Source organism: Meleagris gallopavo, chromosome 8 (assembly GCF_905368555.1).
Source record: "Meleagris gallopavo chromosome 8, MGAL_WU_HG_1.1, whole genome shotgun sequence".
Taxonomy (NCBI): domain Eukaryota; kingdom Metazoa; phylum Chordata; class Aves; order Galliformes; family Phasianidae; genus Meleagris; species Meleagris gallopavo.
In genome coordinates, this window is record NC_139411.1 from 25,455,424 (window position 1) to 25,472,252 (window position 16,829).

Sequence of the window (16,829 nt, forward strand, 5' to 3'; positions counted from 1 at the left end):
AGGTTAGTTGTTTTGGGGCATGGTGCTAGTAATATGCAATGTTTTGCCATGATGGGGTTGGGGAATATATTCTTAGAGTAGATCCTGGGAGGTCACCTCATCCAGGTCTTTGCCCAGACCTATGCAAATCTGTTACCCCATTCTAGCGTTAAGTACCTGGATATCACCTTCCACTGCCACTGCAGACCTTTTGGGTAAACAATGAGGGGAAGGGAAGAGACAACTGAAAACAAAACCAAATGAACATCCACTGTTTGCATGTGGGTTGCCTATGCAGAGGCAGTCGGTCTGCTGTTCTGTCTTCCAAATCTGTGCTAAACCCCCCATGGCTGCTCCCTTTGCATTGTTACCTTCTTCCGCTGCCTGCGGAATAAGAATCAAGTTATCTAGGAATTAAGTTGTCTAGAAATTTTAGAGGGATGCACAATATATATAATTATGCTGCTATTGCTATAGGTTGTTATACTGCTAAAATGGGGAATGAACTGTCAATAAGGAACATTTTCTTTTGGTCAGCTCAGTAGAGCAATTGGTGTCTATTAAATGTGAGGTCATCTGCAGCAGGGATAATTCACACTGCTCACTTCGGTGTGCTGGAGGAGTGTCTTCACATGGTAGAACCACTGAATCAGCTTATCTGAAAAGTTATGGGATCTCTGCAGAAATATTCCCAGTCAGTGAAGTGGTGGTGTTTGTGGGTTTAATTCTCCACTAGGAAAGAGTGGCCAGGAACAACAGATCAGGATACGGCGTTTGTCCCAGTACAGCCCATGATTATATTCCCTCCCTACAGGATTATGATTATTGGCTTGTGACAACCTTGCCTTCCCCAGCCCCTGAGTGCTTCGTGGCCTCCACGCACTGGGATGCAGTGCAGGAGGCTGCAGAGCTGCCTCACTGACCAGGGGTCCATCTCTAGCAAACAGCTTTTGTGCTGCTTGAGCAGTCTTTGGCTGGTTTTAATTGACCTTTACATTTGTTCTTCTTGTGTGGGGGCAAGGTTGGTGGAAATATCTGAATTTGTAACTCAGCTAGCCTCTGTAATGGGCAGCAGCACTAGCTCATGCCATAGAAATGTGCTTCTGTAACCACCTTTTGTCATCTTTCTCCTGTTGCCGATATTTCACTGTGACAGATGGTTCCTTGGGAGACTGCTTTCATTTAAAGAAAGGTCAGGCAGCTTCCTGAATCATCAGTGTTGCACACCCTTCTGCATGTTTTCAAGTCATTTTAAGCTAGCTTGGTAAAAGGCACACCTCCCCGGGGACTACTGCTAATAATGTATTTTAAAGGGCAGAAATAGGTTTGTCTGTTCTTGAACTCATCATACTCATGTTTCACTCCTCTTCTAATAAGTGCCAGATAATATTGTGGCTTTGTTCTTCCAAAGTATCAGCAGTGTAAGTAGTTACATTCTCAGCTGATCCTGCATCAATAAACAAAATATTTAATGTCTTTTGTAGAATTTCAATATTGCTGGTCTCTTTACCATATCTGACGTGGGTAAAGAATGGGGAATGGAGGCTGGAAATTTTAATGAATTCACATTCTTCCTCTGGAAAATTCAACAAAAGTATACATACGTATGTGTGGGATCCTGATCTAGCAAAGCTTGTTCTCCGCCTGTCTTCTAGCCTCTCTTCTATCATTTCTATGATATAAATCACATGTCTTTAGTTTTGTTTCGATTTCTTCTTTATCATTCTTATTTGTGCTGCTTTTCCAATGGAATCCTATTCTTGGGTCTTTTCCCACAGTCCAGTTGACTTGCATAATCATTAGAAATAAAGAATGTGACCTTGTGAGTGACTTTGCTTCCCTAAACCCAAAATAGAAACATAATAGAGCGATGCTGTGTATTGCTATATGTGTATATGTTGTATCTATTTTAGCTTAGTAAAGAGGAGCAAGGTCCAGAGAAGAGCTCACCTTCAGCTGATAAACAAGGAGGAGAATCTGGAGAGACTCTGGAAAACACAAGAAAAGAGAAGGTTGGTGACACATAGTTGATACAGCTTCCATGATAAAATAAGTGAAAACCCAAGTTTGGTAGTACATTCTTCCAACTGAAATATTGAAGATCTCTGGAAGGGTGTGTAGAGGGGCAACAGAAGGGAGATGTCTAATTTAACTTGCCTTATCTTGACCTTTTCTCGAAGTCTCCAGAACTCTTTTTTTAGTTGCTCTTTGCCAATGTACATTGCTTTGCATGCATAGCCCTTGGCACTGACAACTGTAATGTATGCCTGAGCGAACCATGTAACTTTGTGAACCGTGCCCAAAAATAGGAGATGCAGTCAGTTAGTGGAGAAGGGGAGGGTGGGGGGGAATAATGATGAAAACTTTTCAGAACGTTGGCTTCAGATGGTCTACAGATAGTAGCCTCTTCTGATTGCTTCTGGTTTTAATTAAATAGTGTTTTCACAACAACCCTTCTGCAGCATCACAGTTGGGAACAGCAATGTCCTTGGAATTCCTCCAGCTTCATATCTGTAGGGTCATGGGTTGATGATCAGATATGGAAGCTATTGATATCTCTTGCTGTAGAAAACTGATCTCCTGGCAAGAACAGTGTCAACTCCTAGAGTTTTCTTGCTGTTTTAGGATTCTAGGAAGAGAAGTGTGCAAATGGCTGAACAGGAGGAGAATACAGATTATTAACAGATTATGTGCTCATAATGATTCTGAGAGCTGAAATTTAAAGTGCACCAACTATGTATGAAAAGGAAGCATGTACATTAACATTCTGATACTTCCTAAGTCCAGTACTAGAATCTGAGCATCCTACATGTCTATAATTTCCTATGTGAAGTACATCAGATTGTAAATCTTGGAGTATAACTGTAAAACTGATTTTTCTTAAAGTCTAGGCCAATCTCTACCAACACAGTCTCTGGCAGAGGGCTCTTGCAGGTGGAAGGAAATGGCTACACATGGTAGCTGCATTTTCTCAGTCACCACAAGAATTTAAAGGATCCAATCTAGAAAAGTCAAAGCCAGGGGCTAGAGTGGTGTTCAGTGTATTCTCATTGTGATTGCTATTTCTGATCGCTCTGGAACAGAAGTAGAGGAGAGAGAGAGGTTAGTTTCCTTGGGGATCACGTAGCAGAGTCAGTCATGTAATAAGATGTATGACAGGCTGTGCATTGTTCTTCTGCTTACAGAAAAGCAAGGAGTGGGAGACTGGAGTGACTGCAATCTCCAAGGCAGTTTTAGAAGCTCCCAAAAGTGAAGTTCATATTATTATTATAAAAATGCTAGTTGAATGTGTGCATAAGGTTTAAAATCATAGCATCAAGCCATGTCATCCATTGAAACTAAAACACGAGAGGGGTTAGGCATGGCCAGATCAAAATTTTTCCTGGTTACTGATGTTCAAAGCCCACTGATCTCTCATTTTTTTTGCATCTTTGTGACAGGACCAAGACTGGGAGAGTGGAAGTGAGATAGAAGGTGAGACCTGGTATCCTGCTAACATGGAGGAATTAGTGACAGTAGATGAAGTGGGAGAAGATGACCTAATTATGGAGCCAGATATAACTGAGCTTGAAGAAATTGTACCAGTTGATCAAAAAAGTAAAGCTGCTACAGAAATGTGTTCCTGTATGACAACCATATTAGAACTGGAAAATGATCATAGCCACCTAACCAGGAATGAAGAGAAATTTACCCATAAACCTTTAGAAACAAACTTCAGGTCAGCAAAGGGCAGTGTAGCTTCTAGCATCTGTCAGGATGACGAGGAAGATGATAATGATGATGCTGTAACTGAAGCATCAAGCCTAAATCTGGAACCTGAGCAGAAGCCAGAGGAGTCGCAAGACCAGACTGCTAAGGAGTCTTATCACCAGCAGAAGGAAATAAAAAATGATAAAGGCTCTGACACTCATTTAGAACCTGAAGATCAGCATGCACCTTCTGTTCAACTAAAAGAAGAGGCTCTCCAGCTCCCTGATGCATTTATAGATGATTACAAACAGATGGGATCACAAGGAGCTGAAAGCAGAGAAGTTATGGAAATGCTTGTTAAAAATGTTAGTGAAGAAACAAGACGTGAAAGCCAAGAGTGTCCAGAGGGTAACTATGTTTTTTTTCTTTTCGGCCTGCAGGGAGCCTTGCATGTTTTCTCTGACAGTAGGCTGAAATTTATTGCTAACAAGAGTAAATGTTGCTAATAGTATCAAGACTTGTCCTTGGAGCGGCTCAGTAAAAGAACTCCGGTGCCTTTTGCCAAGCTAAGCCATTAGAGGCTCTTAGCTGAATAGTGTAAATGAAACATGATAAGCAGCTTGCAAGCTTTCTGAAAGGCATAAGCTGCTATAATTGTCATGTCAAGGTTCACATGAGTTTAACTGAACGCTTTCAGTGCTCTGCTAAATTTATTTTGAATTGTCAATGAAATGAGTGACAGTCACTGAAGGTCAACAGAAAAGTATCTGTAACGTCTGGCTGGCTCCTGGACAAGGTGGGTATTCTTACACACTGTACTGTGGCATTAGTAAGATAGAAATCATCTGCAGATTGTTGCTTCTTAGTCCCTGTTCATACAAATACATGCCTTTTGTCAGGACTTGCCTTATCATCTCCTCTTATCTACTGCGTGCTGCCTTTCATATATCTGATAAGACATGTTGTGAGATAGTGCCAATAAATGTAATCATAGCTGTCTATTAATATTTTACTGTCAGGGAAAAAAAAAAGATCTTGAATGTCTGAAATTGAAGTTGGTTCCTTGTCAGGCCTTCAAATGGAATTTGAGCAAATGCGTAGTGCATAAGGAGTGGAAGTGAAAAACAAAATAGAACCATATAGGTCAGGAATGCTCTTCTTTGGTTGCTACTGGAGCCCGTGTGTTGGAGAGGGGTTTATAAGCAGAAGTTGCTGAAAGTTTTATGAATACCATTTTCTTGCGGAACATTTGGTGTGGATATCTGATCTTGAGCTGACTTTTCCCTCCTGAATAGACTTGAAACTCGTTCACCTTTTAGTACTTGCCTCCTGGCCTGAAGACAGCTTTATAGGCTTTGTGTGTTTGGAGATAATCTGCCATGCCATGCCCTGCAACTGGAGATGGCAAGCTTGGTTCCCCTGACTGCCTGCTTCACAGGCATCGAGCTCCAGTAACAGAGGCTTTTGATGTTTCTCAACTTGCCAGCAGGGAGCCTGGAAACTCCAGGAGAGCATGTGTCCCGGGTGTCTGCCATGGATGTGGTAGCTGCTGTGCAAAGCTCTAGGCTCTGTGCAAATGCAGCTGCCAGCTCAAAAGCCCAGAAATCAACCTAAGTGAGACTTAAGTTGCTAGAAAGGCCCTGGGTGTTTTAAGAACACCCAACTGAAGCTCTTGAGTTTTTCAGGATGTCTTCAGCACATTTGGAAACTTGGAATGGTCTTAACAGTTAACTTGAAAGCCAATCAGTCAGGTTTTTTTATTATTTTCTTTTAAATCATGTGATGCGCACATTTAAAATTATGAGGGAGAATTCATTTTCATAGTCAGAAATTGCAGAACCTTGAACTGCAGACTTGAAAGGCAGGAAGGGCTTGGTTTGGGCAGAAATTTATTTGTTTTATAAGAAAATGTAGCCCTTATCTAGGTGAAATTTGCAATGCAGTGGAAATTCCATTAGGTTAAGGGAACTGGTTCCTTGATGTAAGAACCAAAGAGTAGGAATGATACCAATTTATCAGTAATTCTGTTGCTCTGTGGAAAAAGAAAAAAAAAAAAATCTTGTCTGAGTCCACTTATGTTGATCAGTAGGAATCAAATCTCTCCTTCCTGGCCAGAAGCCAAAACATTCCAACAGCCAAAAGCCATAAAGCAGAATCCATCCCTTGGGGAGCTGAGGATGGGAGAAGAGTGGCTCCAGGAAGAAGATGGCAGCAATGCCATGGGAGTCCTGCTGTGGAGAGTTTGCAGCAGGGGAGCTGCTCGCAGCCAGTGCTGCTGCCCATGTGCAGCCCAGCTCCAGCCCTCGTCACGCAATGCCATAGGTGGCTGTGGGGCTGCAATTCAACTGTGCCTGGGCTGGAGGCATGTGTAATATTATGGATCTGTTTAGAATTTAAAATATTAACTTTAAAAAAACATTGCAAGCATGATATGAAAAACAGAAAAATAATCTGGAAGAAATAGGATTAACTGTGTCAGCCTTTGAAGTAGCACTGAGTTGGATCTTGCTTGAACAGAAGGGCTTCACTCATAGCTCCACCTAGAAAGTCTTCTAAGAATTCTACAGATGTCTGTTTAAACTAATAAACTGTTTTCATTCAATACATTTGTTCATTTGTTAAGCAAATTCTAGGTACCTGGAAATGAGATCTCTGGAATACCCAGAAGTAGAGCCTAGGAGGAGGCACTCTCCGGCAGGCTGGGAACAAGAAGATGTCTTCACTGAACTCAGCATTCCCCTGGGTACGTTGGGACATTCAGGCCGAGGTGGCTGAGATGGCTCCCACTGCAGTTCCTGGAGCTTACAACAAGATGTCACTTTAAGGCTACTTGCTATATTTATTTCTCAGAACAGATGTGAGGAGAGTGAGGGAGCAGCGCATAGGACAGAAGGGGAGCTGTTGAAAGAAACAAGCTTTTCATTGTAGATCTTTGTCGATTTCTTTCCAGATGAATAGCAAAAGATGTTAATGTCGCTGATGAAATCAGTTCCTTTGGGCTTCTTTGTCTCAAACCTGAGCCTGATGCAAGGGATCTCTGGAGTAATCAGAAAGAAGAGTAAACTAGTGTGGTTTAGCCTTGTGTACCCCACAGGCACATTGCATTCATGGTGAGGCTGTGATAGATACTCTGATCAAAGTCAAGGGATCTTGAGGGCAGAAAGATCATCCAGGAAATTCTTTAGGAATTAGAGAGTTGAATTCTTAAGACGTATGGTATGAAAAATACTTAGTAATTTTAAAAAGTGCCTGTCATAAAAGTGTTGATTATACTCTCAGTATTACAAGAAGTATTTGCTTTACTGTGTAAACACTGATCATAAGTATAACACTTGGGAGAATGCATCTTTTAAGAGTAATTTGCATGATGCCAGTGTGAATTTGCTGCTAATAACTACAGTAGCTGTTCTGGCCCTTGAAGTTACACAGTGAGATTTCTAGTCAATATTATGTGAGAGAAGGTCCATGTGTGTGATATCTGCCAGAGAAGTCAAGGTGTATTTGCAATGCACAGGATTTTATACTGCACCTAAGGAGTTGAAAGCCAGGCAGGATGGGGCCATGGGCACCTGGCTGCCCTGCCTATGGCACAGCGTTGGAGGTTGGTGATATTTAAGATAGCTTTCAACCTAAGCCATTCTATGAATCTAGGATCAGTCTTCATATCTATGCCATTTTACAAGCTTGTTTTGGAGGAGAAGGTTTTCAACTGACATGTTGAATTTCTCAATAGGCGTGGAATTCGTGGTGCCTAGAACTGGGTTTTACTGCAAGCTCTGCGGGCTCTTCTACACAAATGAAGAGACGGCAAAGACAAATCACTGCAGAAGTACTGTCCACTACAAAAATCTTCAGGTAAAAGCACACGTGAAAATAGCCAATAACTACATTTTGGGGTGGTCTGGGTATAAGATAGAGATGCTAGCAAAAATCAGTTTTTGTGCCAAGGACAGAATTCAAAGTGAAATTTAAGTAAACAAAACTTTTCAGTAGTTCCAAATTTTAACACCCTAATTTTTGACTGCCAGGTCCCTGCTTATGGATCATAAGTAAAATGGGGCCAGCTGGTAATTGTATCTTCTCATACAGCCTGGATCCTTGTCACCAGCTCAGCAAGCAACTCAGACGTTTAATTAGCCACTGTTAATGGTCCCAGATGTTTGCGTTGTTGAGAGTGAGCCCAGCAACAGTCTCTATTATTTCTTAGTTTCAGGAGAAGAACATGCCACTTGTTTAATAAATTTGCTATTCTTGCTTTGTATGAGCATAAACTCCTGCAGCATGTTTCGGCACGCAGTACTCTGTGATGCACAGGCTCTCCTGCTGTGACCTGCTGAAATCACCTCCCTGTGCTGCAGAACAGCATGGCAGTTCAGCCACAGAGAACACCACCACTGAATAATTTCTGTAAGGATATGCAGAGGCACGTAATCACTCGTGTGGTTTCCATAGGTGTATACCACCAGCCCTTGATAATAGCATGAAGAGACCACGGGCACTTGCCTTTAAGTAAAATTTCCTGCCTTTATCACTTTTCAGATGTACAGTTGATAGTATCAGTCATGACAGCACAAGCATCGTGCCTAATGCTAAGGACTCACTGGAGGAGCCAGCCTTGCATCACATCTCCTTGAGGCCATGCCCATGTATAGGGTGTGTACACTGCAGAAGACACTTTTATTTAGGATGCTTTCAGACAGTTGAGTTCTTATTAGACACTTTTATTGGAATTCACATGCTCACAAAAAAAAAAAGCGTGAGAGAATATGACTGTCCTTTCTTTCTCTGTTCCTTCCCTCTGCCCATAGCAAATGCTGGAGTTCTGCTTTTCTTCAGGTAATAGCCATTTTTCCCTAGCTGGCTGGTAGGCACTAGCCTTTCTGAAAATAGTTTTTTTAATGAGACATGTGGTTTCTCTGGAAGAATTTTCTTTTCAGGCCTCTGACTGTCAAAGACTCTGCCTGCAGAGCTGCTGTCCTTGCTAATGATGGTTCCTGTAAATGTAATCTCAAAGAGCGGGCGCCCAGTTCACATATCTTTTTTTGCTTCTTTCAAGAAAATCCAGAGAAATGGACCAGAGGTAGCTCCACTCAGTACTTGCCCTGTATCCCATGCAGGTGTGTCCCAAAGAAACTTTGCTTAAGCAAAGGTTGCAACTCCAGCCCCATGTAACCAGTCCTATGGGAAGAAGAGGCAATTCTCACTTTCTAAGTTATTTTGTCAAAGTCATAGAAAAAAAAAAAAGTCCAAATAAAACTGGGAGATCGTGGAAAAAGATCTTTTTCTCCTGTGATATATTTCCCAGGAACACTGTAGTAGATATGTAACACTGATTTGAGATGAAAGCACAAAGACGGCAAAAGCTGTTAAAATTAAATCTGTCAAATATGGCAATGAAAACATAATGTTCTGTAGAACCTTATCTTCTTAAATGGAGGAAGTATACATCTGATAAATAACCATCCAACTTTTACCTACTCAAATAGAAGTTCAGCAAGTTTTTTTCTTTGTATTTCTAGATCCATATTAATTATGTACTTTGCAAGAAACATCAATCTTTTAGGGTGGTGCAATTTAGTGTATCCAGCAACATAAGAACTGTGGACTCTAGCTGTATGTGAAGCTATGGGACTGCCCTACAGACTGTCATTCTGTTGTCTTGCCCATGTGCCAAATGCCACTGTCTGATGCCAGCATCACTGTCCCAAATGCTTTCATGAATATGAGTCTTTTCCAGTTGATTTGCCACATGTTATCTTTTGCACAACCCTCTGGGAGCCATATCCAGAATATATATTCAGTGTTTGGATTTTAACACAAAACTGAACAGTCTTGTTTTTTTCTTCCAGAAACCTCACTTAAGTGTTGAGTAAATGAGTCACCTTTACCTCTTTATCTCTGTCTTGCCCTTGAAGAACAGCAACCGGTGAACAAATTTCAGCTGTTTCTTGTCAGCCTTGTACCCTTTTTGTACTTTTCCATTCTCTTTGGCTTAATACATAATTTCCCAAGTGATATTTATATTTGCAATCCATTGCATTTTCCATGTCCAAAAGATCTATCATTCGGCCTTACCTCCTACAAGTATCACACCAAGCTGTCAGATTCATCTGGTTTAAGCTACCTTTGGCAATTCAGTGCAGCATTTTATCCTGTTTACCCCTGGCTTTATACAGTATTAATCAAAACTTGTATTTAAAGGAAAAAAGAAACCTTTTTTTCCTAGACTTTCATTTTCCTATAAATGAATGTGAATGTCTGTTGTGTGAACTTCAAAAATGGTGACAGCTGGCATTAACATCAGCTAAAGGTGATGGATAAACCTCAGTCTTATTTTGGTGGGTAATTATTAAAACCCAGACATGTATGGGTTATTTGATCCAACAAGTGTTAGGGATTTGTTACAGTTCATGATGTACAGACCACTTGTAATCTTTATGGATTCTATATCTCTGTACTCCTGTAACGTGGGCCTCCTGCCACATGGAATTTTGTACCTGGGAGCCACAATCAAGAGTTGTGTAATTTCTACTCCCAAGTCAGGTTAATGGGGGTACAGTCATCATTTTCTTGCAGTTACACCTACTCTTACATTTACTGAGTCTGTTTCAGACGTACCTTTTACATCCACAACTGTGATACAGCCTGACAGTCAGAACATAGCCCCTCATTTCTTTATATTCATTTCCCATTCCTCCTGTTCCTCATGGAGGTCAAAGAGGTCAAACTCTAGAGGTCAAAGAGGAGATCAAACTCTACTCTGTAGGAATCCTGCAATAGATAATGTTAGTATGACTACCTCTACATTACTGTGTGGGTATTTGTGTAGACTAGCTGCTGAAGAAGCAGCTTCTTTCCATCTATTTCTAAATCTGTTGACCATGAATAAATACTTAGAGCACCATTTTCCAAACTACATTCAATTATTTATCTTCCATTTCTACTAACAGTGTTTTCAGAAGATTGGAAGCCTCGCTAGCCATGTCTGTATTTTCAAATCACACTGAAATGCTTTTTCTTAGAGTAACACAATACACACAAATACTCTATTATTGAGTTTGATTTGTCTCTTAATATAGATATTCTTGTGCACAAGATACATGTCTGAACTGGAAGTGCTGAAAATGAAATATATATGCTTTAAATTATGACTCAGAATCTGTATCTACTTTCTAACACAGCAGTCTTACCCTGGTATAATTTAGTTGACTCAGTGGGGTTAGTTCCTGTGCTGTATCATACAGGAGCTGTGAGTTTGCTTGCAAAGAGAAGTGAGGTGTGGTTACACAGACTGATGGGGAGTTGTGATCTTTCTGATTCTGACAGCAATTCCCCTTCTTGCACAAGAGTAAATAACAGAACTTTCAAATTCATGGATTAAGCATTTTACCTGGCTTGAATTTTGACCAGAGTTCTATGTATATTCTTCCATTCTGAGGTGCTGGGATCGTGTAAGAGCTCTGACAAGGAGTGGAGCATTCTGTGTTGAGTATTTTCAGTTTTAATAGAGATGGTTTGTTTTTGTTGTGATTGCAGAAATATCTGTCCCAGCTTGCAGAAGAGAGCCTGAAAATGAAGGAAGAAGACAGCCACCTGCTTCAGGATGACACTGGAATTGTTCCTCACTTTACAAAGAAAAAAATATGATGCGTATGAGCAGGAAGAGCCATAATGAGTGAATGCTGATATATTTTTTAATTTTATTTTCTCTGACATAACTGTCAATTTGCACTGTACAGAGGAGGGGAAATAAAGAGCATCTTCCATGCACCTATGCCCAGAGTGCCATTAAAAACCAAAATGCCTGAAACTGTTTCCCACGGTGAAGCAAAGCTGGCATATCTGTACCAAGTGGAGCAATTCTTTCTCACACTCTGCACGTTGGGAGTGGTTTCCTAGATTAAATCAGAATTCTCAGGGATTCTTCAGGTTTTAATTCTGATGTGACACATCAGGTCAGGCAGAGTATTTAGAAGCACTCAGCATCCTCCAGTGGACGCTGGAAGGAAAGGAGATGCGACTATAAATAGGCTTTAATGTTGCTTAAAGTGTCTGCAGTCATTTTGCTCATTACCCCAGTGAGTAGGATTAGTGAGTAGGATTTGCATCGGACATCTAAAGCCATTGTGCTAAAACTAATCTGTAGATGGCATCGTGTAAACCCCATCAGCATCCATCTCCATGTGCCTTGGAGCTGGGTGAAATGATAGATATTTATGTTGTTAAGCACTGACAGTGTTGTATGAATGCAGAGGGAGCCACAGTCTCTGCCCAGGGACCTTACAGCCTGAGCCCAGCACAGCGAGAGTAATTCAAACACACGTGCTGGCAGCTCTGGATTTCAGCATTTTCTATGGCGTGATCAGGGTGTTCTCCAGCTACTGTTCTGTTTAAAACTCTTCTCTTTGACGATTCTAAAGAGTGCCAACTTTGAGTCTTACAGACTTGAAACTCTCATGGGAAGCTTTTTAAAGTGCCATGTGTTTGGACCATGTTGCTTTTAGACATTTTACTTGAGACTCTTGCTTTTGGAGTCGTATGTTTTCTTTTCAGAGCTGCTTTTCCTTGGCTTGGCGATGTTGAATCTTCCTGGTTTTCATGGAAAGATGCCAGACTTTTAATATTGTTTTCGTATTTTATTTCCCTGACTTTTTTAAGGTGAATGTCACAACTCATGGCTCACAGGGCTGCCCTGAAAACACAGGATGCACCAGCAGCTCTGGCATTATTACGAGCTATTGTTTCTGTGCAGTTGTTACTTAGTATTTTGCTCAGTCCCTTTGAAATGCGCTGTACAAGTTTCTGGTTCATTTCAATGGGGCTTTTGTGTTGTATAGTGAATGCGTATGCAAACCATTGCCAGAATTGATCCCAGAGTTATGCTTTTATAAAGTGCACCACGTAATCTAGGCAGATGGGGATTTGCAGATGTGATTCTGTTCTTTGCCTGACTCTCATACTCATCAGAGTATGTTCTGTAAAAATTGCTGGTGCAAGATGTCCTGTTTAGATGTTGTAAGTGGAAATAGTTTCCCAGAAGGTTCCCGTCATCCCTAAGAATGGCATGGACATTGCAAACTATTACAGAGTGACTAAAATGCCAAAACCGCTTCCACCAAATTATTCGTTCCATTATTTCTTGTGCCAGCAATCATGCTTGTTCTCTGCAGTATCCTGTGGCCAGGCAGCGTGTCTTAGAGGTGTCTGGCGTTGTTGCCTGAAGCCCTCTTCCATTTCATGGCCTGTGCTTTCCACTCGTTTTTACCAGAAGTGGGTTCAGGTTTCATATTTGGAATTCCTGTTACAAGCTGAGGGATTCTTTGCATCCCAGATTCAGATGTGGCCTATCCAAAAGACAAGGGGAAATGAAAAACATTGCAGCATAAATCCTTCTTTATCCACACTTGAAGTATTTTTAAGATTTGGGTCCATCTGTCATTTAAAACAGCCTTTGTTTTTCCCTAAGTAAAATAAATAAATAAAAGGGGAAAAAAATGCAAACAAAGAATTTTTCCTTCAAAGGTTGAGCTTTCCTTTGGCTGTTTGTTTTTCACATAGCAGTGAAATTTGAGCACAGAGCTGTTAGGGCAAAAGCTTATATTGCAAGCTATAAGATTACAAAAATGGCAGCAGAGATTGTGCAACCATCTTCTAAAGCACAGCTCTCAGGCTGGTCGTGTATCATCTGAATGTGAAGCTCCCCTTATGCCCTTCAGCACAATCTGGGTACGAGGGAAGGAAGTCACTCCAAATGCAAGCACTAGATTTTTGAAGCTAACCCTGCTCTCAAACTAGAGCTCTCACTGCTCTAATGGCAGCTTGTTAGACCATGTGGTTAAGTTTAATTGGATGTGAGACACAGCTGACTGTATATCAAAGTCATATGCCTCCAGCAACTTTATCCCCAGGTAACCTCAAATGAGAAAAGTATCACTGTTATTATTCTTTATTTGTATTGCAGCAGAAGCTACAGGTCCACTGCCTTTATTATAGGCATGACACAAATCCACAACAAAGACTTTCCCAGGCCAAGGAGCTTTAAACCCAACTTTCAGAAAACAGACAACAGGTGGATACAGGCAGGCAGGGAAAGCAATAGGCAAGCAATAAGATTTTGACTGGCAGCAGCAGAAATACTAAAGTGAGGGCTTGCCCATCAGGTTATATTTCACCCCTCCTCAAATTCTTAATCAGGATCACTCTCATTATTCATAGCTTGTATATTTAACCTTTTTCCTGTCTGGTTGCATTAGATATGCAGAATTCCTTCTTGATAGAGTAGACTTCAGTATCTTTCAGTCCTTGATCAAGATGTGCTCATTTAAGTTTTGGTCTCCATCCAGGACTCCAGGAGCAAGAATCTTGACCAAAGATCACCAAGGCCTGTCATGGCTCCAGGTCCTTTGTTTAGGTCAGGGCCCAGGCTACTGTTTTGCAGCTGAAGGAAGTAGGAGGAGGACACTCCCTGTGGCATCTCTACCCTACTTAGTTTCCTCTCCTGGAAGTGTCTCAAGTGAGAGGTGCAGGAGCCATGCCCAGCCCCACAGATGGGACCTAACCAGACATTTATAGAAATGGTTTGGTGGCCCCGTTCCTCTGAGCATTGTCCCACACAACAGCAATCTGTAACATCTTAGGTACAGCCAAAGGGACAGTTTTCTTTCTGAGGAGCTCCTTTCTCACCCTAGAACTCAACACTTTAAAGCAATCTCAAGTCTCAATTAACTCCTGCTGATCCCTACGATCACTTTTCAGCCTGATTCACCTTGAGATCTCAGAGATAATCTCTTCCCTCCCCAAACGGCCATCATGCAGTGCTGACAGGCACTCAACTCAATTTCTACTACCTATTCTGCTGAGGAAGAAGGCCGCTGTAGGCAGTTGCTTGCCTTTCTCAGCTTATGTAAAAATGTGGGGTTTTTTTGTTTGTTATATTTTAAATCTTTACTTTTTTTGTTGGCAGAATTCATCATCACTATAATCCACGCTGTTTATTAATACATAAATATATATATATATATACATTTTATATATATAGCACAAAGCAGGCTAGGTCTAGCCAAAAATATATTGATATTTAAAAAAACAAAAAAGAGCTTCCTTAATATATACAAACCATTTCAACACATCTTAACCAAAGATTGCACTTTTTGAATAGGGACTGTGCTTTTCATCTCTGTGAAATCTGTATTGATTTCAAGTAGTCTTTAATGTCAATCTGCAACTTACTTTCCTTTAAGTATAAAATAAAACAATTAAAAATTTGCCCCATAAGATTAGACAAAGTTTCACATTGGCTTTAACACTAAATTAGTGTTAGGCTGGTTATATTCAGGGCTTTTCTATTCTCTAAGGATTAAGGCTGTGATTTGTTGAATTATACTTGAACTGGACCAGATGTATTATTTATTGAGCTTATATAATCTTGTTAATTTAAGTTTTGGCTTGTAAACAGTTGGAATTTGTTAGTACTTGTTTAATTATGTAGGAATGTCATCAATATTAACTGATCTGTGTAACTGATTGCAATTTGTGTTTCCTAAAAAGAAAGATTTTAATAAAGAGAATGAAAAAGCGTAAGTAGTGGTGGGCAGTGTCCCAGCAACAATGTGCTTCTGGCTTTCCAGGAAATCTGTTGCAAATCAAAACGAATAAAAGCTAGTCTGGGGAGTAAAGTGAAAATAGGAGACCAAAGTGTTTGCTGTTCAGTATAATTTCTAGAAGTTGTGATTCTTACCAGGTGGTTCTTGCCACACACCACGAGTGACTGCAGTCATCAGGTGCTGAAGTTGAAGTGAACACATCTTGGCATTGCACTCCATAATTATTTTTAATTGTTACTACCTGCTCTAATACCTACTACCTGTTACTACCTGCTGTCCCTCCAGATATGCACTCATTTCCCTTTTCTCTTTATTTTCTCAAAATAAATTTGGCAGACTGGCTGTCCCCACTGGCTTTTCTCTGTTTCCACCCAGACTGTTTTTTCATCCTTCTGAAAGTACCATAGAAAATAACTGTCCCAAACAAAGCTAAGCATGCCTTAAGCATTCCCTACCCGATCGCAGCCTAAGTCCCTCCGTTTGCCTGTTTCCCCTCTCTCCTGTGCTCTCCTTTTGCTGAAACTCCCTCTTTCGGCACACTGCCATTGAACAGCTGGGGAAATGGGTCATTGGCAAAAAGGCTGCCACTCTGGTTTTCTGACTCTCCAGTTCATTAAATCAGAACTTTAATGTTTTCTAAGTAAGTGTTTTGCAGCCAAAGCACACGTGTAATGTATTTTAAGTACAAATGGTTTCGGTTCTTCTGCTGTGGATGTACTGAAACCTTCATACATGTGATTGTGGTATCATCTCTTCACAACTATGAATCTCTCTCTAAAAATCAGGAAAGTCAATTTTATAAGTGTTTATTTGGCATCACATGTCCTTAGCTAACAGAAATCCAAACTGCAGGGCGCAGGCCGCTGAGGACATCAGTGTTAGTGTGGCAGGAACCCTGCCGTGTTTGTGCAGGTGGCAGTGGGACAGCCCCGAAGAACAGGTTTGCCTTTGCTTGCTTTTCTACCTCTCCCTCCACCAAACTCTGCTTATCTGTGTCAATATGCTGAGCGCTCCCCATGTGTTTGGCTTGTCTGATGCAATGCTGTGCTGTGCAAGTGTGCACCTAGAGGTGTTGTGGAAAAGATGGGAACTGTGCAAACCCAGGGATCTTCCCTGCCCTCTTTGGACCATCCTCGGTGGGATGGGGTAGTGCAGTGGTGGAATCCTTTTCCCTTGCACTAAAGAAATACCCACAGGCATCAATCAACCTCAAGCTGGGTAGCAGGCATCAGAGCTGCAGGCCCAGCAGAACCCATTTTCCATGCACGAAGGTTTCTTGTTAGGGCTCATCTGCACACAATTGCATCAGCCTACTGCAGGGTGAGATTTCTGATCAGATACCCATGATTAAAAAGCTGAGGAGCTCTCATTTCAGTTTGTATCAGGCTGACTCTGCTTAAGCAGCCCTCTGTCAGGAGCAGTGTTTAGCTACCAGAAGTAAGCTTCATTTAAGCTGAAATAGCAGCATACGTCAATTTTTAATTAAATGGGTCAGATCTAAATGAATGGGCATGTCCAAAAGCTTTTTGCGTATTAGAAAGCCCCATAGGGCAGGCT

General features: G+C 41.1%; 1 protein-coding gene across 8 annotated transcripts in view; it reads left to right on the forward strand.

Moving 5' to 3' along the window:
* The window catches only part of RBM20 (RNA binding motif protein 20), a 94,061-nt gene extending 78,812 nt beyond the window's left edge, over nucleotides 1–15,249 (forward strand). For all 8 annotated transcript variants that reach the window (XM_010714695.4, XM_085230205.1, XM_085230206.1 and 5 more), the window contains exons 10-14: nucleotides 1,893–1,991; nucleotides 3,420–4,077; nucleotides 6,293–6,412; nucleotides 7,403–7,524; nucleotides 11,206–15,249. In XM_010714695.4, coding sequence (XP_010712997.2) covers nucleotides 1,893–1,991; nucleotides 3,420–4,077; nucleotides 6,293–6,412; nucleotides 7,403–7,524; nucleotides 11,206–11,316 — 1,110 coding nt within the window. In that variant the 3' untranslated portion in view covers nucleotides 11,317–15,249. The remainder of the gene's footprint in view (nucleotides 1–1,892; nucleotides 1,992–3,419; nucleotides 4,078–6,292; nucleotides 6,413–7,402; nucleotides 7,525–11,205) is intronic.
* Nucleotides 15,250–16,829: the final 1,580 nt, after the last annotated feature.